This window comes from Nyctibius grandis, chromosome 8 (genome assembly GCF_013368605.1).
Source record: "Nyctibius grandis isolate bNycGra1 chromosome 8, bNycGra1.pri, whole genome shotgun sequence".
NCBI lineage: Eukaryota > Metazoa > Chordata > Aves > Nyctibiiformes > Nyctibiidae > Nyctibius > Nyctibius grandis.
The window spans coordinates 34163299-34190795 of NC_090665.1; the positions used below are offsets into that span (position 1 = coordinate 34163299).

General features: G+C 36.7%; 1 protein-coding gene across 1 annotated transcript in view; it reads right to left on the reverse strand.

Moving 5' to 3' along the window:
• Window positions 1–4586: 4586 nt before the first annotated feature.
• Window positions 4587–27497, reverse strand: part of PRKACB (protein kinase cAMP-activated catalytic subunit beta) — a 74327-nt gene continuing 51416 nt past the window's right edge. Inside the window, exons 2-10 of the mRNA XM_068406005.1 lie at window positions 23416–23477; window positions 22333–22461; window positions 18514–18612; window positions 17421–17503; window positions 16762–16888; window positions 14380–14475; window positions 12749–12871; window positions 11696–11860; window positions 4587–7513 (exon numbers count right to left, since the gene is read on the reverse strand). Of these exons, the coding sequence (XP_068262106.1) occupies window positions 7388–7513; window positions 11696–11860; window positions 12749–12871; window positions 14380–14475; window positions 16762–16888; window positions 17421–17503; window positions 18514–18612; window positions 22333–22461; window positions 23416–23477 (1010 nt within the window). The 3' untranslated portion in view covers window positions 4587–7387. The remainder of the gene's footprint in view (window positions 7514–11695; window positions 11861–12748; window positions 12872–14379; window positions 14476–16761; window positions 16889–17420; window positions 17504–18513; window positions 18613–22332; window positions 22462–23415; window positions 23478–27497) is intronic.

A 27497-nucleotide genomic window follows, 5' to 3' on the forward strand; every position in this document is an offset into this window, starting at 1 on the left:
TTGTTCAAATTAGTGTCAAAAACTCCTTTTTTGCTGATGCTGATATGAAAAACAGATTAAAAAAATGGCAAGTAATAATTAACTCTAAAAAGATTTAAAGGCAAAATCTACTAATACATAAACAACAAATACTCATGGTTGATATTGCATATATTATCTGACATATTTTGTGACTGGTACAGTCGAAATTTCTCATTCCCTACTGCTGTTAAATATTTTCCAAGTCTCTTATTCATACTATGCTCCGCAGCTGACATGTCTTATCCACACTGTTCCACACCAAGTAAACGTGCCATCTACTGGCAAAGCAAGGCAGCATTTTGTTAGAAGATAGGTGAAGGTGGAATCGTGATTCATTACAGTTTACAGGTTTTTGTAGTAATCTGGAACATAAAAAAAAAGTTCCAGAAAAGTCAGAGTTGAGTTCTCTTAGTCAATAAGGAGTTGCAGAATTAAGACCAGTTTAATAACTTCAGACACAATACTAGGAATGCCCTAAAGAATAGCTTGGGTTGTACAAATCCTGAATAAAAAAGCATTTGTGTTGATATTTCAGGTTTCCTTGAGTGGCTTTAAAAAGGACCAACTAATTTATGAGACTTTAGGGAGTTATCTTTCCCCTGGCATTCACTGCAATACTTCTCTTGGCAGGAAACGTACCTTGCAGTCGACCCACAGAATCACAGAATCACAGAATGTTAGGGATTGGAAGGGACCTCGAAAGATCATCTAGTCCAATCCCCCTGCCGGAGCAGGATTGCCTAGACCATATCACACAGGAACACGTCCAGGCGGGTTTTGAATGTCTCCAGAGAAGGAGACTCCACAACCTCTCTGGGCAGCCTGTTCCAGTGTTCAGTCACCCTCACCGTAAAGAAGTTTTTCCTCATATTTATGCGGAACCTCCTGTGTTCCAGCTTGCACCCATTGCCCCTTGTCCTGTCAATGGATGCCACTGAGAAGAGCCTGGCTCCATCCTTATGACACTTGCCCTTTACATATTTATAAACATTAATGAGGTCACCCCTCAGTCTCCTTTTCTCTAAGCTAAAGAGACCCAGCTCCCTCAGCCTCTCCTCATAAGGGAGATGTTCCACCCCCTTAATCATCTTTGTGGCTCTGTGCTGGACTCTCTCTAGCAGTTCCCTGTCCTTCTTGAACTGAGGGGCCCAGAACTGGACACAATATTCCAGATGCGGCCTCACCAGGGCAGAGTAGAGGGGGAGGAGAACCTCTCTTGACCTGCTAACCACACCTCTTCTAATACACCCCAGGATGCCATTGGCCTTCTTGGCCACAAGGGCACACTGCTGGCTCATGGTCACCCTGCTGTCCACTAGGACCCCCAGGTCCCTTTCCCCTACGCTGCTCTCCAACAGGTCTGTCCCCAACTTGTACTCATACATGGGGTTGTTCTTGCCCAGATGCAGGACTCTACACTTAAGGGGACGCAGTCCCCTTATGAAATTCCCTTCCAGAATGAATGAGCTATGGGTGCTTTGGCAATGGGAGGTGGCTCTCTGATGTGGATATCCTCCTGGAGCCAAGTCCCTGGGTTACGTCCTAAATCACAGAGCAGATACTTCTATAGAAGGAGAACCACACTCCTGACATGAACTAACGTGCTAACATTAGCAAACTATATCACTACATCATATACATGTTATATCATGTAGCTCTTAGAATGATCCTGCCACCATGACCTTGTTTCTGGTACAACTAAGTTTTTACTAAGGCCACCTGCTCAGCTCCTTAGTTTTTCCCACCAGTAAGCAAGCTTGCCCGACGCATACTCCCGATATGTATGGTAAGAGAATAAAGGGAAATAAAGAGAATGTATTTGCTGGGGACACACATTGTAATTTTTTTTTTTTAAGGTGGCAGTTCAAAGAGAGATTATTTTATAAACTCTGGGCATTTATGAAATAACCACATATTGATTGCTTAATCTCAACACACCTGTGTGAGATAGGTGAATTACGTTGTTTTACTCATCCAAGGTGTTACGTATTATTAATGTGAGTTCCAATGCCTAGGATCCCCACTTTATGCAAACATGAAGTAGAAAGATGATGATAAAGATGGAAGAAGTTGAAACGACATCCCAATCAAGCATTCATTTCGTTGAACCATTACTTAGATAACTATATACACATTCGAAGTAGCAATGTAGATAACAGTAAAGAACAATACTCACAGTAGAAGACAGTTCTTGTCATACTGCTGTGTAGACCAAAGCACTGATACACCACTAAATGTAAATGAGAAAGTGTTGGGAGTTTTATTTAATCAAACTAGCTTTCTGAAATTCTTTCACCATCAAGATAATCAAGCCTTTCCAGCACTCCAGTTTTCTCTTCACTGCCCTAATCACCAGTATTTCTTCCTGTAACTGACTGGACACACTCAGAACGTACCACACTGCATGCCAGGCTACTGAGACCTTGCTCCGTTTGAGTCCACATACCTACAGCTGTGTCCTTTCCAATCTTCCACAGCACCTTGGAAGGAAAGGCAAAGGAAGAAGTCTCTCTGACCTCTACTTCCCAGCAGAGGAAGACATCTGTTATTCTGGTCGCGTATGTACGGGAACAGATCACTGACCTCTGTCCTCAAACTCCCTCCAACTAGAACAACTTTTTCATCCTAAAGAGCTTTTGTGCTGCAACCATCTTCATGTGTTGGGCACAGTGTTTTCTCCATCTTGCCCTTAGCAAAGATGCCTCATCCTCAGATAGGCTGCTTCTCAGCACAAAGAGCAGAGTTTGCACTTAGATACTAGATTGCTACTGTGTAATCTATCAAAATCTAAATCTTGTAAACTGAGCACTAAGAAGGAATGTGCAAGATTGTCACTGGGTGTTTCTTACATGCTTCACTGACCATGAGCAAATGCAAATGAATACCACAAATAATGTTGCTTTTAAAATTTAAAGCAAAGAGACACAAACACAATTTTAGAAATACATTTTTGCAAAAACATTTGTATTTGACCCTCTGAGGGAGGGAATAAGACAACCAGACTGTAAGGATTCTAAAGGAAATTTTACTGGCTTTGAAATAGAGTATTGGGAGCTCATCCTAATGATTTCATGGAAACCTCAAGCTGCTGTTATCCCACAGTAGGGGATAGGTAGGAACTTTTTGTAGTCGTGGACTGTACGAATAAACTACATTTTCAATATATGCAGGTTTCCTTCAGGCAGGCATCCCTTTTTATACTATACATAAAAAAAAAAAAGCAACTACAAAGGTCAAAATGTGACTGGACCTCAGATTTAATTCAAACTTTTATTCATCATCAAATTCAAAAGTTAAGAAGGGAAGCTATCTTGAGATACTATCTTGCCCTGAAATACCTGCCTAATCCTTCTAAAAAAACCCAACACTTTATATAATTCCTATGTAAGGCAACAAATATTTACTATCTATAAGACATTCAAACATCCTTGTGGAGCTCCAACCCTTTTACTGGAAGTGATCACTGCCCAGCCTGACATCAGTCACTCATATTTTACCCCTTCTGTCAGAGGCCTTAAATCAGTTGATTCCTCAAGCTGTCAGTTAAAAACATTTTTAAGATGTGTGCAAGACCCACACTTGTGTAACTATCATGGTCATACAACTCCGCCCCCATCCAGACCAGCTATACACACCCCAGCTGGAGAATGGAATCTTCTTTTTACCAGTTTCTTATGGAATGGTTCTCAAATCCTTATGTGGGATAAGTTCTCCTTACACACAGCAAATTAGAAGAACAACGGATTTGAATGACACCTTCAAATCTGCTGCTCGACGGGCTGCGTTCGCACTGGAGCTGTAGTAAAAGCAGGACAATCTTTTTGCAGTTTCTTAGCTCAGCTTTAGAGAAAGTGCAGAGGTCTTTAAAATGTAATACAGCATTTGTACGACGAAACCAAGAACACAAAACCACAGTCAGCAGGCGTACAGCAGCAGAAGCAAAGAGGCCGAAGCTCCGCTGAGAAAGCAGGAAGAGGAGCTGCGCTACAGACAGCAGGTACCAGAGCCTCTCCGAACACCACTTGCAGAAAAAGCCTCAAGACAGACAATGCCAAGACCATGAACAGTCTTTACTTCTATCAGTTGTTTCACAGCACAATGAGACACAGCACAAAGTTTGTACAGCGGGATCTGCAGAGAGTTTAAAACCAGGCAATTATCTTTAATAAAAAGCATCGAGTCTGAATGTGAAAATATGAAGACAAACAATACTGCAGCTAATGATCACCTCACTTGCCTTTGATTGTCTAAGAAGTCCAACTCACTGACTTCTCATAGTGCCTTTAATGTTCTCCAAACACCCTCGTTAGTGTAAAGCTTAATGGGTCCCAACTAATATGTGCAGTATGTTTCATAACCTTTTCCTCTTGCTTTCAAACCCTGTTTGCAGTGTGTGGGGAGATGCAATGACTCTCATCATACAACATTCTGATTCACAAAGAAGCAGCACAAGTGTTGTACATAATTTAATTTGCACTTCTGTATATAAATGTTTACTATATTGCACACTATTGCAGCACTTAAAAACATCTACTTATTTGCAAAAATTAGTAAAATACTTTAAAGGATTTAAAAATAAGGGTTTTAATGCAACTGACAAGATAATAAAAAAGCAATTTACTTAATGAGATACAATCCTTTATGTTGGAAATGAAAGTTACATACAACTAGAGTACAATTAAAATATACCATATAGTTCAACACTTAATTCCTCAAATGTGTAAAATTAACAAGCTTCTACTGTCATAGATATACAATTTTTCCATATTGTGAAAAGGATTTTTCAAATTAAATACAGGTAACATAATACTCTGTAGTTTTATTTTATGACTGTGTTTAAATGAGAGGGTTGTATAATACTCACATTGTCAAATGTACTCACTAATGCCTTGGAAATTGCACACTTCCCCTCCTTCTCCAAAATAGAATCTCATTTCCATACTGAAGTCTATTATGCCATATTGAAAAAGTATTTTACTTTCTAACAGGATTTTCATAAAATTAAAAAACAGCATAATATCATGGCATTAAGATGACTTTTCCACTTATGCCCAGATAGAATTTAATCTGAGTATCAGGCAGACATGTCAGAACCAATTTCCTAGACTTTTGTCTTATTGTACACGCAAGATGAATGATTACAGTATTTTACAAAACAGAAAAATCTCTGAACCTTACTAGAATTATAAATGTTAATGATTAAAAATTAAAATCATAACAGAATCAAATTGTGATCTCCAACATTTATTAAAATCTTTTAAAGTTCATAAACGACAACAAAGTTACTGTAGAATTTATCGCATACAGCTAGCATACAGCAGCATGTCCTTGGTCTAAATGAAATACAAAAGATTTTAACATTTTCATACAAAGGATTTCTTTAAATTTATTAATGTGAGGATATATCTTTGTTACATAAAATTTGCTACAGCAAAGTATCTTATACTTTCTTGCACATATGTAAATATGGGTGGACAAAGACTGCATTCAGTGTCAGCCTCCTAATGACGTTGTGCAAAAATGCTCATCAACCTAAACATACAGAATGTTGGATGGTACGTTTCATACTCTTTTGTAAAATGTCTACAAAGGCTTTTCTTAAAGGAGTGCCATACAGATTAAAAGGAAAGAATGCCAGTGGTTTATTTGCACTGACATTCAAAAAATTATATCAATATAGCTCATTCTTTTTAAAAACAATTAATCCTTGTATGCATGTAAATTTATCATAAAATATGAGTCTAGTTTAAACTGTTTAGATGTGCTGTTTTTAAGACAGGTCACTGAGACAGCCAGAATCAAGTGTACAAATAAAAGTATTATGAATACGTTTAAAAGCAACCCCCCAAAAAAGTGCTGAGCCACTGATTATTAACATTGAAATAAGTGTGTAAAAGTGCCCAAAGCTAGCACATGGTAGCAGTATCATTTAAGTCAGTTGGTGAGAGTATACAAAACATAATTAAGCCCAAATACTTATATCTGTGTGACCATACATTCTGTTCGATTGAAAGAAAGTAGGTTAGAAATGAAGACACAACGCAACTAAAATAAACCCAGCTGTTGCAGTTTTTAAACTTTGTCTCTTCTTCGTGAATGAAGTGCCGTAATTAAAAATAAAATGATTGTAGCAGTATTCCTTCCTCAGTTTACTAATATAGTATACCAGAATAAAAACTTGGCAATAACCTCTTATTCTTAACAGGTAACAAAAAATAACCGTGTTCATCCAGCGATGCATCTAGAACATTATTTTGCATTTGCTAAACCATTTGTTTTTCATAGCTAATGGCAGAGCGCATTTTTTGTGGTGTGGTGGTTTTTATTTTAATGGATACCTTTTTTAATAAAAAAAGGCTCAAAACAAGGAATACTTTGGGAGCCCAAGCATTGGCTTTTTTTTTTTAAAAAAAAAAGAAAATGTGAATCAAAGTGAATCATATTCTCTACAATACTGACCAAAACTTCCTTTAAGAGTTTAGGGTTCATGTTCTTAAAAAAGCCATTTCATACCTGTCAACTGAAATGCTGGTAAGTTGACTTGGTTCAATATGGTCCAAAATCCAGACCAGGTGGAATTACTCCCTCTCACAAGACTGTAAGCTTTCCATGGTACAGTCTGGTTATGGCAATTTACCTACTGCCTAGGTGGGAAATACCAAGGAAGGAGGCAGTGACGAAAACTGCAGGGATGTAGAAAACCAAGGCACGGGGTCTAGCTACTGTCCCCTACTTAAGCCACCCAATTGATTCTACTGAATTTTGGTCAGTCTCCAGGAAGAAACGTTTTTAAATTAATTTAGCAGACATTTATATGGCGATAAATACTACCTTCAAAAACGCTAAAAATGTTGGCTAGGTTTAGTCTGAGCTACTAAAAAATTATTATAAATTGTAGCATCAGACACAAGACAGACAAGAATTATTGGCTGGCACAGACTAGAAGCAACATTTATCTTTCACTTCAGTCTAAATCACACTAGCCGCAACACCTTCCATTTCACTCACACAAATAATACATTATTCAAAATAAAATGGAGCATTCTTGGGTAAAAAACTACTTCATTTTAAGGGGGAAAATGAACAATACACAGAAACAAAGAACGACAGAAACCAAAGTTAAGTAGGAAAGTGGTCTATTATTCTGTGTTACTGCACAAACAGTGCTTGCTTAATTGTGCCTAGTTAGAAGGGTTGGTGCAAACTGCACACATGGAAGATGGCAATAAAGACCTCAGTCAGCTTTGTGGAATGAAGTAACTAGGTAACTGTTTTGACATATGATGGTCTCAGCTCCACCTCATCTGTTAACAGAGTGCAAAGATCCCAATGTGAGCCCTGATGTCATCTTGTCCTCTTACTCCTACTAAAAATCAGCAAATTCTTTTGCACATTTTTCTGTTAGAGACGCACGAATGTCTTCTTCTTCATAGTCATCAAAGTTGCTGGTATCTCCAGGGCCTCTGCACTTTGGTATGAACGGAGCTTCTACCTGTATTTGGGGGAAAAAAAAAAAAAAAAAGAACATGAAATGTTATTGGCCTAATACCTTTAGATTTAACACTGTGATAATGAGCACAGCAATACTCCCATTACTCCTCAAATCCTGCCAAGAAACCAGATATTACAGTGAACCGGCTTAAAGTTGTTGCATATAAATAAAACCAGACGAAGAAGGTGCAGGCCTAGATGTATGAACGTAAGTTGAAAAAGAATAATATCTCACTGACAAACATAAATAAAAAAATTACTACCACTTCAAAACAAAGTTTAGTTCTCTTCTTGCAGAAGAGACCCTGCTCCCCCAGCTCATCAGCTGTGTGGTGCGGCTCCCAGCACGGTGAGGGCTGCATGGAACAGTCATGGTGGAAGCGGAGTAGATTGGTTGCCATCAACACTATTCAAAAATCTCTGGGCAGTTTGGAACCCCTCTCCTCCTACTTACTCACAATCCTCTATTTCCAAATAAAAACTAACTTAAGGCAAGTTTAAAACAACTTGTTCTGCATCTCCTACAAAGTTCCTCCTAGGACCTAACTGTAAATGAGAAGTGAAAGCCTTCTTAAAACTAGGCCACAACTGAGAGACCAGCAATGACTTGAAGGAGTCACTAAAAGATTTTACAGAAAGCCAGTGCAGCTCTAATTAATGATGGAAAACCCCTTCTGGTAAAGATTGCCTGCACATCCTCTCAGATCCACATACATACTCGATTAGCCTTGAGATTCAGTGCATCTCATGTCAACTGTATGGTAGTAAGCCAGTCACACTTAGGTACTGGAACCAGTCATTTTCCAGGACCCTCTTAACTGCTGCTTCTTAAAGTTGAGGGAACCTGCAGCTTCTTGAGGTTGACCTACAATAAAATCCTTGGGTCTGGCTACAACTTAACAGTCTCAATCTTTCTGTCCCAATTTAGCACACTTCAGCCTCTACTCGTCTTGGAAGTTAAACTAAAGATGACATTAAATGAAGATATGTCTGCACAGGGATGTACCTGGATTTTTACTGGCTAACAGCTTATGCTGTCCCTACACAGTCAGGGAAAAAAAAATACAGAAAAAAAAAAGAAAGAGTTGTTCCTAACTTGCAGACACTGAAATGCTATTTTAGGGAACGGACTACTAAATCCCACCTTCACTCAGCTAATGTTAATTCAAATCTGAATCCTTCTAGTCTATCACACTTCAAAGTTCAAAATTAAGCTTAATTACTTTTTAAAATAACCTAAATTTTAGAAACAGCTGCATGCTGAAAGGAATAAGCAGGGTTTGGGGTTGATAGGAGACAATGTTGAAGAATGGATGGCAAGGAAGGGACCAAAGAGAATGGAAGACCAGGGAGAAGGAGAGAGAGATGCTCTACTGCAACACGTCTAGGACAAACTGGAGCTGGAGGCATGATTACCAGTATCACATTCCTCTTTTTCATTTGACAGGTGCCTGATTTATCCACCTTTATGGTAAGCAAAATTATTGAGGTGATGCAAATTTAAACCTGGAAATGCAAAGTAACCAGACAAGTATCTCTCTCTGGGACTTCCCAAGGAGGACATGTGCCAGAGGCAGCACGGTGAGGAGACAGATAAGCAGGGCAGGCGTGGCTCCAGCTGAGGCAGGGGATCAGATCACACTGTGCAACCACGGAACTGCTCAGTGCCCCGGGCAGATTACTGATGGCAGGGAGTGTGTGTGCACGTGGAAATCAGTATACTAATGAGGTACAGCACAGACTAATACAAATTAAACTCTGTTGAGTTGGGGTGATAACACTATACACCCCCAAGAAAGAACACTAACTTTCTGCATTTGTAGTCATGTGTGTATCCTTTTGTTCCTAAAACAATATAGGTGTTTAGGTGATTTATCCTGAGAGAATATGCAGTCTGTGTATACACCTAGCCTACAAAGCCACACATCCACCATTACCTGTATTCTGTCTCTGTGTCCTCTTAAACTGACTTTCAATTACTCTCTTACAACAAAGCTCAGAGCACAAGAAATATCTTATTTACTGCTGGAATTTTAGAACATGTTCCAATGAGATGCCTCAGACTTTTTCCTGTTATCTTCACTAAGGAAATCGCTAAAAAGAGATTGCAGGAGATAACACTGGTTTATAGTAGAAATACCTGTTTGGCCCTGAGTACAACCATATTATCAGGCAGTATTTTAATAAGCAGCTACACAAACACACAAAGAAAACAAGACTTGATCTTATCTGAAATATTAAGTATTTCAAGTGACTGGTTCACTTATGACTGTAGCATAACAAATTATTCACATTACATTAGCTGCCAAGGACCACTATGTTTATTCAGGAAAATACATGCTGTGGTAACAGCCACTGTGAAAAGATAGTATAAACCCAAAGTTTATTGCTCTATTTCTACAATTGCTTAAATGATACTACAATCCATGCTGTTGTTTCAGATCCTTAGTATTACAGTATTTATTCTTCATAATTAGAAGCTTCAAACTTATTTAGCATCAGTTTTCACAATCCTTTAAAACTAGTAATAGCTATTCTGACTGTGCTGCTACTTCACATTTTAAAATATTTCTTGTTTCTGTGAAAGTAATTCTCTACAGCAGCACACTAGCAATGCTAAGAATATTTAGCACAGTATTAAAACATCTGATTTAATATTATAGGGCCTGGGTGTCCCCAAACAGCACGCTGGCGAATGAAATTCAGTGCCTATAAATCTGCCTTGTAAACAGGCATTAAGAAAGCAAAGAACAGATAATTACAATACTGCAATGGGGAATCTTTTCTTAAAAACACCTATACTTAATACAAAGAATATGGGATGTGTTAATTGTACCCTGTCTTCTAGTAATTAATACATTAGTGAATACTACAACAACTGTACTGCCAGTTTGTGTAGCCAAACAACCAGTTTCTTTTTATAAACTATTGTTAGTATTTAGGTTTGGCCTTTAAATACTGCTGTTACAGCAGCAAGTTCATGTCTCTATAATCAAGACTGTTAGCATTTCAACAATGTAAACCAATTCCTTCAAATGTTATCGCTTAACCCTAACCTCTTCACCAATATCTAGGCACAAAATTATTTCTCCACCTGAGTCTTCTGGGACAATACCAATGAAGTTATTTTAGTCTTTTATTGTTGTCTATTGAAAAACCAAGAATTCAGAGGTTGCATTTAAGAGAACAAATAATTTCTTCGGAATCTGTTTCTAGTAACTCACTGATCCACAGATGTTTAACTTTGACTCTACCTTCAAGGGGAGAGGCAGCTTTGGAGCTACTGGAAGACAGACCCAGACTGAATTGTCATCATCCTCATCCCTTTCCCCAGCTTCCTCTCCTAGCTCTGCTTCATTCATCCTGGCAGCCACTAACGTGCTCCCCTCTAACTGATATGTTAATGGCTGCTCGTGCTCTGAAAATATTCCCAGTTGTCTCCGTTGCTTTCATTCTTCTGCAGGCCCGAAGTTCATAGTGCAGACTGGGCATGGACTTTCTAAAAACCACTTTAAAAGTCATGTTAGTCAGGCAGGTTTAGAAAACCATTCTAAAAATGCCAGGAAAAAAGCATTCAGCAGGGCTCTTCCCATTGCCGCAGCTTATGGAACTGCAGTCAAAGTGTAGTGTCAGAAGGCAAACACTCCTCAGTAGACACTGAGGTTTGAGTAGACACTGTCTACAGCTGGTCCTGTCCCAGTCACAGATAAAGCAAGAGCAAGGAGGAAGCATGCTTCTTTAGCAGAAAAAGGAAAGCTCTAGCTTTGGCTAGAGCTCCCACACTGAAGCACAGTCTGATTGCTAAGAACTAGCTGGAAAGGAAAACAGATTCCTCTCTGCTGTGGAGGAGTATTTATAGATGCCACTATAGCAGGGGTTAAATAAAAAGTGAGAGAGGCAGGAGATGGCTCATTCTGAGACTTTCCAGAAATAGACTAAAGCACAACACATATGTTAAGAGAACATGAATATACACAGAGGTCTAGGATAAAATACCAACAAGAAACAAACATAATGCAACCAATATATACTCTTCAGAGTCTCAAAGATTAAACTATTTTCACCTTTTCTCAGTTTAATTAAAAGTGACAGATTTAGGAAAGCAAAAAATAAGCAGAATAATTAGAAATTTTACTTCAGCCCCTTAAAGACCTGTAATAGTTTTGATCAGGAAGGGTCTTACCTTTCTCTGATAAATGGCAATCCAATCTGTAGTTGCAAACCACTTGTGATTCTTTATGTCATTTACACCATTCTTGAGATTTCCATATCGTTTGGTCAAATCTACCTGGAGTAAATTTCTTAGAAGATCCTTCAGGTCTGAACTGAAGTGTGATGGGAACCTTACCTAAAATTATATATCCATAACATTAAAAACAACATACAAATTTGATTCTTTCCCCTGTGAAGTAAAGCAATGTTCACACAAAAGGAAATATAGGGGCCATTTTCTATTCTTCCTCTAAAAACAAATCAAGTAGGAATGCAAGAAAATAGAGATTATTATCTATCTCATTGCAGTGTACCACAGGGCCTACTGAGGCACTTCCCTTGATTAGAATTACAGAAGTACGTAAGATGCAGCACAGCATGTGTTCACGTAGAGACAAGGAAGAGAAGAACCACAACAAATCAAGTGAGCACAAAGAAACACGAAGGGACAACATTGGCTGGCAGAAGAAACAACAGAATGATCACATTTTTGTGCTATCTGGCACACTAAGAGATATTCATGAAAAATAAAAGGGAAAAGTTTGAAATACTTTTTTAAAATTTTATATAACAATGAAGCTGAACAGAACATTAGACATGTCTTGAACTACAGGACTGCAGAAGTAAAGAAACTTAATTATTAAATTATGGAAACTCTTTAGAGCTTCTCAAAAGCTGCAAAAATATTTCTAGAAAATAAAAAAGCTAGGCAAATTAAGCATACAGCTAAATAGTTGTTAGATCATTTTTATCCAAGCATAAAAAGATTTAATGTTCACAATGTCTGTAAATTTAATAACTTGCTTTTTAAATTTGAAGGCATAGAACAGCTTTTTAGAACTCTGATTTTTAATATTACTGTAACAACATCTGTACTTAAGTATACACTACAAACTTTTCCCATATTCTTTCCAAATTGCTCACTGTCTAGTAGCCAGTAAACTCTGCATCTACTCCACACAAAAAACAGGTTCTGCAAAGACAAACAACTGCATTTGCGAAAATAAACGGAGCCTTCACTCACCTTGCCAGACACAATCTTCTCATAAATTTGAATGGGCTGATCTGCAAAGAACGGGGGATATCCAGCTGCCATTTCATAGATTAACACCCCTAATGCCCACCAATCCACTGCCTTGTTGTAACCCTGGATAAAATGAGAAATACCACTGTTAGTACCATTTCTAACATAGTTTAAGATTTTTAATATATATCTATGGAACACAAAGAAAGCAAATGCATTATTGCTTGTTTAATACAGAACTTACAACCTAGTTCAAACTGAAGCTCACAGATTCCAACAGCAATATACTTAAAACCTAATACAGTGATGACACTGAAACAGCGATGAGTGAAACATTTTGCCCACACGTTCCTGTGCTGAGTTTCAGTGATGTCTTTACACTGATGTGACATGACTCTCTAAGTGACAGAAATGGGCACAATGTATTTATTTATTCAAAATCAAAATAATCTCGTTAGAGAATGATTGAAACTTCTTTCAAAGCTTAGGAAAATTTCATTAAATATAACAATACTTCCTATACTGTATACTATCATCTTTTTGCTTGATTATCTGCATTTTAGAACATTCATTTACATATTTAGTAAACTAGCTACAAGAGCTTAAAAGTTTAGTTAATTAGCTGTTATAGAGTCATTAATGATCTGCTCTTTAAAGCCTGAACATAAAATCATTAGTAAATCCTATTTAGTATTTAAAAAAGACAGAAAATCCCACCAACCCCATCAATTTTATATGTGTTCTCCGAGATCTTTTACAAAGCTCAGGGCTAAGACTCAGTCTTTCCTGAAAAATCTACTATGGAGAATTTGTAGTAGGCGCATTGCAATTTCTTCAGCTGCTTTAGCTGCATATGTGCAAAAAAGCTGCAAATAACGAACACTTTCTCTCCAAATAAAAGTATTTTTGGTTTACTTTTAAAAACCTGCAAAGGGTATTTAATTAAACCACATATTAAATGCATAATTTAACATTGTTTATATCATAAGCAGTTCCATAAACTATATGGATATTTTTCCTTTGCAAAACATGAAGGGCTACAGTTGAATAGCTATATGATAAATAATATTTATTCTACGTTCAAACACTTAGTGCAAGTACTAGAAACTAACTGATCAACAGTAAGCTTAGACTGCTTGTACTTCATATGTAAAACCAGTGGTTTGTCATGTTTGATTTCATGTAAAGTGCCTTAAATCTCAAACACTCTGCAACTAGTTATTTAATGACTACTGATGCATCCAATATGCGGTTCTTGTTACCTCTGGAGCTTCTGTTCTAGTCTGTTAACACTTTAGAATGTAATCGCTCAGATCTGCTGTTCTGATAAGGATGCTAGTTAAATAACCTAATTACAGATTCTTTAAATCTCTTTTTCCCCTCAACAGTTACATGACAAGCATATGTAGAAAGTTCTGCACAGTTATGTGAAAATCCCTGCTTTGGACTAAGTTTTAGTACACTAAAAAAATATTTCCAATGCAATGACTGCATCTTGTGTAACTCAAAGAGCTGACTGGTCAAGATTTGCTTTTTGGAAGTATCAGCAACTGTTTATCCCTTGGAGTTTAATAACTGGGTGATAAGTTTTAAGTACATCAAATGCATGACTGAATAACAAGACAAAGTACCTTGCTGAGAATTATTTCAGGTGCCAGGTATTCTGGAGTCCCACATAACGTCCAAGTTCTTCCTTTTACTCTTTTTGCAAAGCCAAAGTCCGTGACCTGTCATCAGAAGAAAGGAATTGACTGTAAGTGCATTTCTACAAAGAAATTTAAAATTAAGTACTTTTGAAATATTTTGTAATGCTGTTTTATACAGAGGAAAAAATTGTTTCTCAGATCACATAGTATCGTATAGTCAGATGTACCTTTAGTAGCCAGTCCTTCTGATACTTCCAATTCAGATAGCTAGAAGGTTTCTCATGATAAAATCAACAAATAACACAAAATAGGTATTTTTCCCCTCATACAAGCTTCTATTTATAATTTCAAAAATCAGCAGGAACTATGGCTTACTAATCTCCCACATGTACTGCAATTACATAAATAATTTTTCTTATACTTTTCACATCAGACTGTTTATACTGCTGAAAGTTTAAAGACCGTGAATATGAACAAGATATTTATCTTTTCCTTTGGTTAACAAATAAATGAATCACAAAAAGGGTCAAGATATCCGCCAGTCTTGTAAATATAGAAGTTTATTGCGTAAGTGTCTAAACGTTATATGTAAAATTAGTGTGGGAATAAGACAACATAAAAGAGGTCTTCCAGTAACTTCTGATTCTGAGTATCTTTGAAAACATCACCAGAGTCAAACTTGTTCATCTGAGGACTGGGGGGGGTGTGGAAACGTAGCAGTAACTGTATTCACAAATGGCAAGTTCTTGGCCATTATAAATTCTTCATTCCACTTGTTATGTTTTCTGTATTAAGTTTTCAGAACTCTGTATGCGATATCATCCTCTCTGTGATTTTTCCTGGACCGTACTGTGGAACACATACGGAAGCCAGGGAGTTACACGCTAAATTCTGGGATCGGTTTCAAACTATCAAGTCTATGCTTGTTTGGGGATCTGTTTCTTTTGCATCCTCCTTCTTGGTATAATTTTCAACCCATTCCCAGAGAAAACATACTGTACCACAATGATAATCATTGCTAATTATAAAATAACGTGTGCTCATGTTTCCGATACACTACTGTCACAATTAAACAAGCCAAACTCCAAACTGTCAAGGCAGCTTTTGCTTCATTTTTGGTAGAAACAACAGCAATCACAGCTGAAACTGAACAGAGAGGGTGATGTGCTGACTATACAGATCTGCTTCTGTCAGCAAAGAATCCTTTCTGTGTTTGTGAATGCACATCAGTCTATGTAAGAAGAACACATTGCAGACACGGGACAAACAGTAATGGCTTTAAAATTCAAAAAGAAAATGAATGGAGTTTCTAAACAAAATTTAGTTGGAGCTGCAGTATCAACATATGAACACAAACCCCTCTCTCTGTTCAAAAGCAAAAGTGAACCAACATCACATGGGAAGAGTGACTGCTGGGCGCATTATCATTTGCAGTTTGTCCACCATCACAAAAACATACCGTTGCATATAGAGAGTCACCAATTCTGGAGTAAGCCATTCATAGCTTTACATTAATGGTGCTCCCCAACCACGTTAGTAGAACTTGTATTTCTCTTCTCCCTACAGTGTTATTTTATCCACCATGCAAAATTATTTTACAGGTATAAACAAAAGATATCAATCCTTCCCACTTCTCAAACATTTTTATTATGTATTTTCCTGTTAGATTCTGCTATGGCAAAAGGTGACACAATGAGAAAAGAAAAGCTTCTATAGTTTAAGGACTGCAAAGCATTGCAGAGCGCTTGTTGCTGTATACCACCTTCCCATCTGCCATTTAGGTCAAAAACATAAGAGCTAAAAGGAAGATCAGAAGGTGCCATGAGAGACTGTTGTAAAACTGAAGTTGTCACCTGCAGCACTGCAATTCTGATCTGAACTCAGCTCTTACTCCAGATGTGCTGAGAAGGTTAGGCCTTTCCAAGGGTGGGATTCATCTGATTGAAATTAAGTACTGTACTGTTGATGTTGACATCTAAGCTGGTTATCCTGAACTACTTATACAGACAATGCAGAGAACCAGACATTTTAGGGCACCTTTCGTCTTGTTCTAGGGCAGATGTATAAAATAGGTCAGATGAACAGAGCCATGTAATCACCTATTTCTCACCACAGACCCCAAGGGAAATCTTGACAACTCGCTCAACTGCGGACAGCTCCATTGTGCATACTTAATTTTAGTCAGAGGAAGTACAATCCATTGGTTTTAACCGTTCCTAAGCAGTAGGGCATTTTAATGCTCCCTGAATACATGCTAACATGCCAACCAGCTTGAGACCATTTATTCTATACACATTTGCTAGAATTACCTAACCCTAACACTGTAAGACAAGACTCCACTCCCTAAATATATGAAGAATATCATACCTGGATGTATCCTTGCTGATCAATTAAAAGATTTTCAGGCTTTAGATCTCTGTAGATGAGGTCTAATGAATGGAGGTACTCAAATGTTAGCACTATCTGAGCTGCATAAAACCGTGCATGTGGTTCACTGTGAAGAATTAAAAGAATATTAAGTACCCCAATGCTATGCTAAGATACTGAAACAACCATGTAACTGCTGGGGATAGACAAATTAAATTAAATTCTTTTAACTGGTTCTTTTACTGTGTAACAAGCAGGGGGGAAGCAAACATTTTAGAATTGACACACTCATTCCCTAAATTTAATTTAAGTCTTGCACTTAAAATACACATGCAAATCAAGATGAACATATCGCACAATATAGAGCTTAGACTTTAAATTTTACTTTTAGAAACTATCATCAATTTCAGTGACAATATGCATAAGAATTCCAAGATTCTATCGTGCATAGATCACGAATGCCTGCATTAACTAACTGAAAAATTAGAAGTAATTACAAATTTTTCATTGACTGGTTTAAGTCTACTGAACGAGGGGTAAATTAAATGCACTTACACATTCAGAATTTTTTTCTTCAATAGTAACAGATTTTATGAAACCCTCTTCCCAAATTAGCAACATAAGCCTTTCTAAAGGTATAAGGTCATTAATAATCTTACCTGAACCTTCCGATTCTTCTTAGATGTGAAAACATTTCACCACCAGGAACATACTCCATTACCATGTATAAATTAGAATTGTCCTAAGGAAGCAAGTAAGCACACACAAATACGTATTAGGCACGCTATAGTCTCTATAATTCCTAGATACAGTATATTTGACTAAAGAATGAAAATGAAAAATCGTAGCCATCCAATGACCTTAACAAATATAAAGCAACACAGGTAGAAATTCTCAAAAAAGTGCAGAAACACGTGACTAAAGGAGCATCATATCTCTCAAGAAATCTATTTTAAAGTAATTAGTGAGTTCCTGACACAGAATGGCATGTAAGTGAGCTGAAGGAAGAGAGCATAAGATGCTTATTGCAAGACAAGAACTTGTAACTCTTAACAGTTCAGAACTGACAGCCTGAGGTATTCTTGTCCCCAACAGCCCCAGCCCCAAACCTCAAAACTGTAAAGATTAAGGTAGAACATATTTGTTAATTTAAAATAGTATTTAAAAAAAAAAAAAAAAAAAAGGAAATATCTTAGAGGACACACATCACTATAAATTAGGAAAATACTCAATTTCTTCACAGACTGACTAGAATATACTGTCATGAAATTAGAAGCTAATCTCAAAGTTCTTTCCTTCATGGTTAAGACTGTCATTAAGACCTGTCTCCAGTATAAATCTCAAGCAAAAAATCTGCAGAACAATCACAAATTTACCGTTCCATATACTGGCACAGAAATACATCCTTTGGTTTCTCTAAAAGACAGAATGATGCCTAAAAGCTCCCTGCTGTATAAAAAGCTAGTTTTCCTCTGAAACAAGGGAAATCTCTAAGAGTTTAATTTAATTTAGGTTTTACTTATTTATTTGGAGATGTCCTTTCAATCATCATCCAGTGAATTGGGGTCTGTGCAAGTGTGCACACAAGAGCAGGAACTCCTGCTCAAGATCTGGCAACAGTGACAGGTGAAGCATCTTTGAAAACAAAAATACTTAGAACTACTGTACTGTAGAAGTTCAATGTTTTAATATCTAAAATTTGAGCATGCATTTCCCTGAAACCCAAACAACTACTTTCAAAATAATGATTACCTTAAAAGAATACTCCAGTTTTACAAGGAAAGGGAAGTTCACTGCTTGTAATATTCTCTTCTCATTCAGTGTGTGTTCTATTTGCTTCAGTTTGACGACCTAGGAGAGAAAAAACAAGCTTCCATTTAAGTATGACATTTCATAAGTGTTGATAATTTTTTCAGTGTAAAAGAATTACTTGAAAGCAAGCTTGTAACTTTACAGATAATGAAAAGCTTTCTGGATTACTAGTACAATAACCGCGCTGAGAAAGGATTAAAAAGTCTAATGACATTTTAAGAGAGTAATACTCATGGAATACGGTTTGCAGAAAATTCTAGAAACAGTATTTCTTACTACATGCTGAGTATAGGAATCAGCAAGTAAAACATCTCTAATTTTCTTAAGAACTGCTTGTGTTTGTAATGGGATACTTCTGCAGCAAGATGACAGTTCAATAAAATCCATTTGATCTTTGGACTCTTGGCTAAGAAAGGCAGGAAATTGTGTCAGACATTTAATTATGAATTTTGTTATATGTGAACAGGAGTAAACTGACTTATTTTATATAGCTCACGCATTAGTATGGAGAAGACTAAGGAGAACAGAAATTCAAAGTTTCCATTCTTAGAACCAATAGTTACTTCTGCCAGACCCTTCAATGAGTTTTGCTTTTCTGCTTAGCAAACTGCTTAGCAAAAGTATTAAAAAAATTAAATGCTGCCTTCTTAGAATCCATTATAATGTTAAGCTGCTAACAAGGCAGCAAGTGGCAGATTTCTGATCGTTGCTCTTTCTCAGTAATTAACAATTGGTTTCCTTGTGTTAAACCCCAACACTGCATAATCAATTCTTTCCATTTTACTTAATCCCTATTGCACAATTTATCTATATCTTATTTTGAGAACAGCATAATTTCCAAGTAAAGTTACTTTTTTTTTCATAGGAAAGAAGGAGCAAATGTACAAGAGTGATCAAAACAAGTCTGCTTTTACATGTTCAGAAATCAAATTTAACTGCTATAAATAATAGAGAAGCAAGATATTCCAAACCTGACTGAAACCATATTTAAATTTAACTTTTAGATGCAAAAGGTAGTACCTTTAAAAAAAACACTACTGTTTTGAAGTAAATGTTGTACAAAAAAAATAGTTGAGTTAAAAATATTAAATCTCTTTTGAATCACAGATCTTCAGGGACCAAATAAAAATTTTGCTCAAATCAGCTCATTTGTGGGAAGTGTCCCCCTCATCCCTAAAAAGCTCTGGTACTGAACTATCTTGGCCATCAAAGCAAGCAAGCTACGGTTTTAGTTTGATATTGTGAAGCGTTCAGCTGCAATGCTAGACAGCACTTTACCACCCTTCCTGCATCTTCTGCTGGTTAGATACTGGAGGGTGATGGCAGCAACACCACAGGCTGAAGCTGCTCTTTAACACTTCATAATATCAAACTGGAGCCTCAGATAACACAGCTTTGCTCACATTTAAGCTCGGGCTCAGGGCACGTCCAATGACAGCTTCCTGTAGATCCAGTGATATCTGGTAACGGCAGATTCTCCAACAGCTTGTTTGTGTCCGAGCTTTTGTTAACCACATTTTCTTTCCAAAAACAATTACGTAATGAAACTAGCCTTCCTAAATCAAGGCAGACAAATAAAGGAATAACAATCCTACACACAAATGTACTGGCTACATCAACATCTATTTTTTTTTTTTTCATATCCTGATGAACCAAGCATAAGACTGGATAACAAAGGGACACACAATATACATTCTCTTGTTTCAAGTAAAATGTAAATGAAAAATTATAGGCAGCCTGCACATTGCCTAATTTCAGACATCTGTATGTTTTCTATAATACACAAAGTGATAGAAATGTGTTCTCCCTAAACCATATCCTATTTTTGATCAATTAATAGACGTTACTAATATAACACTAATATATTTCTAATAGAATACATAAATATATAATTATATATGCCAAGTTGAGGTGAAAAAACTTGTATTTCATAAAGCAACCATTCAGACTTCTGACTGTAGACAAACCCATCTAATTTTCTAATAGAAGACTGATACCTGGATGCAAACATCTTTAATCCTGTGAATCTTTTACTGCAAGTCCACTGCAGTCATTAAACATGTGAATTTTTGCTTTTACCAGATAATTTTATAGCTATAGGTTTCCAAATTATTTTAGACTGAGAGGCAGTAATGAGTTCCACTAACTTTTTTTTTTTTAAATCCTCAGACTATTTTTATGGGAGCTCTCTGAAGTAAGACGTAATCTCCTAAATTGCTCCAGTGACAAGGGCTCAGCCATTCACGAAAAAGGGTTCAAAGAAATAACAAATGAAAATCTGAAATTTGATGATGGGTTCTCTGTGTAGCAATGGGATGTTCATCATGCCTCGTGTTACAGCAATGCTCCCCTCAGCATTCCACCAGCCATACTGAGGTAACAATGGGTGACATGGGTGGAAGTGGTCAGGGCTGTCTTTCAGTTGCACTATGTTGGAATGTCTTTTTAATTAAGTTGGAATTTTTTAAAATAAAAGTTAGAAACCATTGTTACAGGAGAATGCTGAACTCGCAAAAAATTGAGCTTTTCCAAGTAAAAAAAATCCAGAATTGACTTTAAAAGGTTAGTTTACTTTAGTTTCTTCTTGTCTGACCATTATAAAGCAGTCTTTAATTAAATGGCACATTATTCAAGGTCCAGGACCCCAAATCACATGTAAAGAATACCGGGACCGCAACTCAGGGAAAACGGTTTGATTATGTCACTGCCATAGTTCCATTATAGAAAATTACTCAGGTATGTAATAAAGCCTAAGTGCAAGTGTCCACACTGAGGCAACGCTGACTTTCATTTTGTCATTTGCTGATCATTAAGTTCTCTTTGCCAGATTACTATTTTCTTAATATGATTTTTGTTATATAGCAGCAAAGTTACATATAGTGCCTTACCAACTAAGAACAGCTCTTATATTGAGAACTTTAGAATGTACTAATCTAAATAATGTACTTCTGAAAAACTTGTCAAAACCATTAAAAACTAATTGTATTGATAAATTCCTTTAAAATACCTCTTTGCATTGCAGAATTCTATCTTATTTAAAATTTAGACTTTACCAAATGACACTGCTTACTTAATCTAACAGCAATAAGCTGTTAAAAAAATTCAGGCTGGAGTAACAATACCGATTCAGACTATAGCATTTAAGTTTTAAACACAGAAAATGCCTATTGTGTGACAGCTGTTCTGAGAGAGAGATTACTGTTCTATCTATGCAGTTACTACAGATGCATCAGGATGATTACATAATTATGCATACAAAAAGTAACATCTCATGGGATCAAGAATGGAAAAGAAATTATTTGTGCAAACAATTTGTTAAATCACAGTTCACAAATGAAAATTTTGAGAATGTCTGATCCAAAGAGTCTTCCAGAACTTTGTGTTACCCTGGAAAAGTGTGTTTGTTTATTAATTTTAACTACAGCACTACATTTTGCTTTTGCCAAAGAACATATAGGCCACCTTAAAAAAGCTAAGCAAAGAATTTAACTGATAACGTTTTATTAATAATGCCTTGGACACTACTTAGAGCCTCTTCAGCCTGCCATTAATGTTATTGGCCATTGTAAGAATTCTACATGATCCCAACAACTGAATCTGCTAGCTAAAAAAAGAAAGTCAAGTGTTTAAAGTATCACCAGTATCCAAGCGCCACGGGCTAAGCACAGTAAATGCAATACAGTTTAGCCACAGTTACCAGATCTTTCTCTACATCAAACTCTTTTGTACCACAAAAAAAACACTATAAATTACACCAACCTTCTGTTTGTCCAGTATCTTCATAGCATAATACTGTTCTGTGGCTTTATGTTTCACCATCATAACTCTCCCGAATGATCCTGTTCCAAGGGTTTTTTGCCTCTCAAAATCATCTAGGCCAGCAGTATTCTACATGTACAAGGATATAATGACATTATTTACAATCTAATACCCAACGACAATTTTAACTCTACGAATTGAATTCACTTATGAAAGAAGATTGAGTAAAACTACATTTATCAAGGACAACAATAGCCAACTATACTGTTGTTATAATTTTGTGCCTGTCAAATTTTAATAAGAAATTTTACATTGCACTCATTAGAACAGAAAAAGACTTAACTGAATTGTATCAACATTTCCATAATTTGTCCGTACAGATGACACATGCTTAGTAAGAAACATTTAGCAGTAAACAGATCATGAATTTAACATGCAGATAAATAACCCCCCCATGTTTCACAAACAAGAACAGCAGAACACTCAAAAAATCCCAAGCTCTAGAGACAGTTCTACATGAAAGCTATCTGGAGAGCATACCACTGAGTGAATTTTCTCAGATATTCATTACCATAGCATTTCAAATGTTGCTTTAAAAATGACAATGACCCTTCCCCCAAAACCCAAACCCCCAAGTTCAACTTTCAAAAGATGTCTCTCTAACAAGCTCCTTAACCTGCCCCCAAGCCCCATGCAGTAGACTTAATACCCTTAATTCCCTTTAATACCATGGTGGAAATTATTAACAGGGTAAATTACAGATGTGCCAACACTTAGTGTTATAAAAAGCCAGCTAGAACACGCCAATAGATTTTGAGTCTTATGTTGATGGCGAACGTCATTCTTGGTAAGAGAAAGCTGTTGTTCAGTATAAGCATTTTATCAGCTTAAATCTGGAGAAGACCCGAGTCTTTGCTGATGAACTTCAATGATAAAACTGACATTAAAAATGGGAACTCCTTGAAAAATTGCATTGAACTTATTTCTGTTTTCAGCGCTGCTCATTACAGACTGATAACACAGTGATAAAATAATCAAAAAAATGCAATAGAGAAAATTATTGAACGCTTAAATGACTGATACCTGAGGGGGGCTTTCCCATTTTCTTAAAAAGTCTTCTTTGGCTTTGGCTAGGAACTCTTTCACTGAAAACACACAAAAAAAAGTACATTTTAATTAATGTAATTCATCATGGATGCAGTGGAGATGCTTTGTTAACAAAATACGTAAACTTCATTATCAACTTCTTTCTTGAACTTGTAATATGGTATTTTCACCATGTATGAAAGCAAGCAGCAATGCCTCTATATAACTTCTACAATATCTCCAGGTGACCTCTAAGCTTTCTGGAGTAACTACATCATTCTACACAAATTACTTAAACTACACCAGCTCTAATAACTCACAATACTGTAAAAGCAAGCAGGCTTTAAGGTGATGCAAGATGGTCTTAATTCAGCTGGGAAAAAACCACTAACACCTGACCTTTATAAAAAGCCATTGCACAAAGACAGACTTTTAATCTATTTTTGTTAAATAAAAGTTACATTTTTCTTTCAACTGATGGAGCGTAATGTCAATCTCATTGTTTTTTCCCCCCATCACCTTTATTCAAAGAGTGTTTGCAAGCTCAAGTACCAAATGGACAGCATTACTGCAAGCAAAGACAAAGCACAGGGCTACAACAACACTGCACATTAGGCATGCCCACAGTCAGAGAGTATGTATTTTTAATATTGATTTTCCATTGAAATTGAAGGAATTGAATGATAGCAAAATTCTGGATGACTGTTTAAAATGTGCACCAACATATTTTGTTCAGATCATCTTTCAGCTGTTCCATTTTTTGAATATCAATTATCAGCCAGATCAATGCAGATTACTTAATGCACAGTCATAAGTGAGAGGTGTTTCAGATATTGCTGTGGTTCTGAAGGAGTCACAGAATCAAGAAAATATCATACTGTTTTTTGTGTTCTCTGAATCATTTCACATAATGTAATGTTAATAATAGTGGATTTTCTGTACTGTGACATTCCACCACGAGCAATTTCTAAAAATACTCAAAGTGCCAAGATTATTCTGGTCAATACCTAGAAATACATGTTTTAGCAACTGTATTTTACCTTCTGATGGTCATAAAAAATTAGGTTTATAAGGGGTTGTAAGCAATCATCTGATGAATCAGAACTTTTTTGTACTTTTCTTGTCAGATAATATTAATGTCTATACAGAGAACTTCTCAAAAATTCTCTTATCACTCTCTATTACCAGTACAGTTACAGTAGCAGTAAAAGCTGGAGAAGGATTGTCATTAATTTTTTTGCTTTCCTCCCCCCCCCCCCCAAGTGTGCTATGGGACTCAACTATCACAAAACACTCAAGGGAGGTTTATTGCTCCCACCATCACTGGTTCTGATGGAGCAGCATAAATATAATGGAAATTTCAGAGTAACTGTCCAAAGTTCTGGCAAACCTCAAGGTTAGAAAAGTATTTAAAGCGTGATATCCACTGAGTAATTTTATTGTAAGAGAAACAAGCAGTATGAGTGAGGAGGAACATATTTATTACCCTAAACTTATGGTTAAGTAGAGTAAGAAAAACATAGTTCATATCAGAAGAACTGTTTTAAATTGGCATTAAAACTCCCTGAGAGTTAAAAATATTTTAGTAGGTAATCAGAAAAACATTTGACATATTTACTCTGTGTGGGGAAAATATTTCCATTGTTTTTAAATTATTGGGGTTACTCATGTAATGACTTTTAATGATCCTAATTTGAGAAAAGGACAGGATTTCCTGTGGCATGAAATAATTTCTCAACACAAAAAAGGGAAGCTAACAATGCTCAGATTTATGCCTGATGATCCTTCTTCCATTAGGAGAACAGAGATGACTTGATACAAGTGATGACCACTGATAAAGTTTTTAAAACATCGATTTATGTCAAAGTAGCATGAACATTATTTTCTCTTAATGACAAGAAAAAAAACAAGATGATCATTAAGATTACCGAAAACCTGAGCCTTCAAACTTAAGTGGTTGTAGCTTAGAAGTGAACATTAACTTCGACACTATACAGCACAACCAAAACTTGAAATAATCGGTCTAATTTTTTTCTATTATAGTACGTCTTAAATATCCCTCATGCAGTTTCCATTGTTCATATAAGTAAATATTTTAAGTTTCCACATATTTTGCGCTGAAATATAATTATTCAGTATTTATAAAAATATACAATAACATTTACATGTAGTCATCTTTGTCTCTGTTCTACTTACAGAATAAAGAATGCTGTTTATGAAAAAAATGTGATCCAGCTGGAAATATTCAAACTGTGGAAGCATGAGAAGAATATCTCATTTCTAGAACATCAATACGCCACAAACTCTCCTTCAACAAAACTTCTACCTCAATTCTACTTTACTTTCACTCTTTTTTTCTTGGAAAGCAGCATTGAACATGTATTTTCAAAATAAAGCTACCTAATGGCACTCATTTATCTTAAAATCACTATCTTTTAAAAATGATTTCATATTCTGTGGTATGTTTTTAGAATTACATTTTCTTCCTAATGAGAAAGTGGGTCAAATTGTGCCTGGTTCTCATTTTCAGAGGTCACCTGGGCTCCTACACCACAATACAATTCAGTGGGTGATTTCAAATAGAATTTAGGCAACTTACGTGCATACACCTCAGTCACTTCTGAAAATGGGGCTTAGAATTTGAAATAGGATAGGTACTTTTGAAAATTCTCTCTCGTTCACAAAATGTTAGCTCTTGCTACAGGAGAACACATTTCATTTCTACATTTCAAGCGCAGAATCAAAATTTACACCAACTGGATAGTAGTGGCCATTGGTATTATTGTGATGATGCAAACAAATAGGTTTATTATTAGAAGATGACAGAAGTTTTCCGCAAGTGCACATTTTTAGCCACTTTACATTGTTACGATGTGACTCTCATTTGCTTTTCTAGTCTTTAAACTGTTCCTAACATCTGTGACTTTGGGCACTAATGAAGGAATGAGCATACCAAAAGTCTCTATAGGTTCCCCAAGGGTTTGCAGGAACATTCACCCACACAGATGAGATGATGAAGAGAGGAAAGAAAGAGAAGAAAAAAAAAGTTTTATGCATTTCCACAACAAACACATAGAAAACACAAACACATTGCACCCTTTCCCCTCCCCACTCAAGAACGGACCCTGTAATAAACCAGCACTTTCCCACACAGACAGAATGACTCATGCTAAATCACAGAATGTTTGAGCGAAGAAAAGAGGGAAAAAACCAAAGGCAGCTAAATTCAGTATGGAAAAATGATGCATCACAGAAATAAGCACAGCTTACAAAACTTCAGGAGATCAAGTTGGTACCTTTAATAATTAATCCATTCCAAGACACACACACCCAAGGAACTGTTGCTAACAAGTGTATCTATCTTTATTGCAGCATGCTGGATTACAATAAAACCTGTAATCATGTGATCTTCCCACTACTTAGCACTTTGTTCCAAAAACCAGCATCTGTGAATTGCATGGCATGTGGTGGATAGCACAGAAATGGCAAGCAGTCTCCAAAAAAATTTCACAATCAAACTTCAGTCCTGTTACACAACAGCAGCAACAACAAAACCCCTTGAAAAGTCTGAGCTGCACAGCTGGAGTTGCTGTATGCAAACTGGAATGCATTTGGGAATCCTGTACGGTCGCCATACAAGTATGATTGAATTTTTCAAGACTGTCAAAAAAAACAGAACCCAGGATGTTGATATACAGGCTCCTGTAAGCACTGAAGAGCAAGGATCACTCATATAGGGCTGCGCAAAGTGAAGATGAGGATGCAAGGAGTGTACGCAAAGACCAGCAAACAGACCCTATTCAGACTGGTTTCACTGGTACAGCAGAAGTTGGAGGGAAGGAGGCTGAAACAAAAGGAGGAAAAGCTGCTGCTCAAGAAAGGAAGGTGTTGGAAGGAGAGGGCAAAGCAGGAGCAACAGCCCTGGCAGAATGAGTGCCACAACAGTGGTCAAAACACCTGGAAGTGTCAGGAAAGGCATCGTCTGGAAGTGGAGAGGATGCACAAGTAGTCCAGAGATGAGGTAAGCACAAACGCACAGCCCAAACCTAGCTCTTCATGACCAGCAAGACCAATCGTTG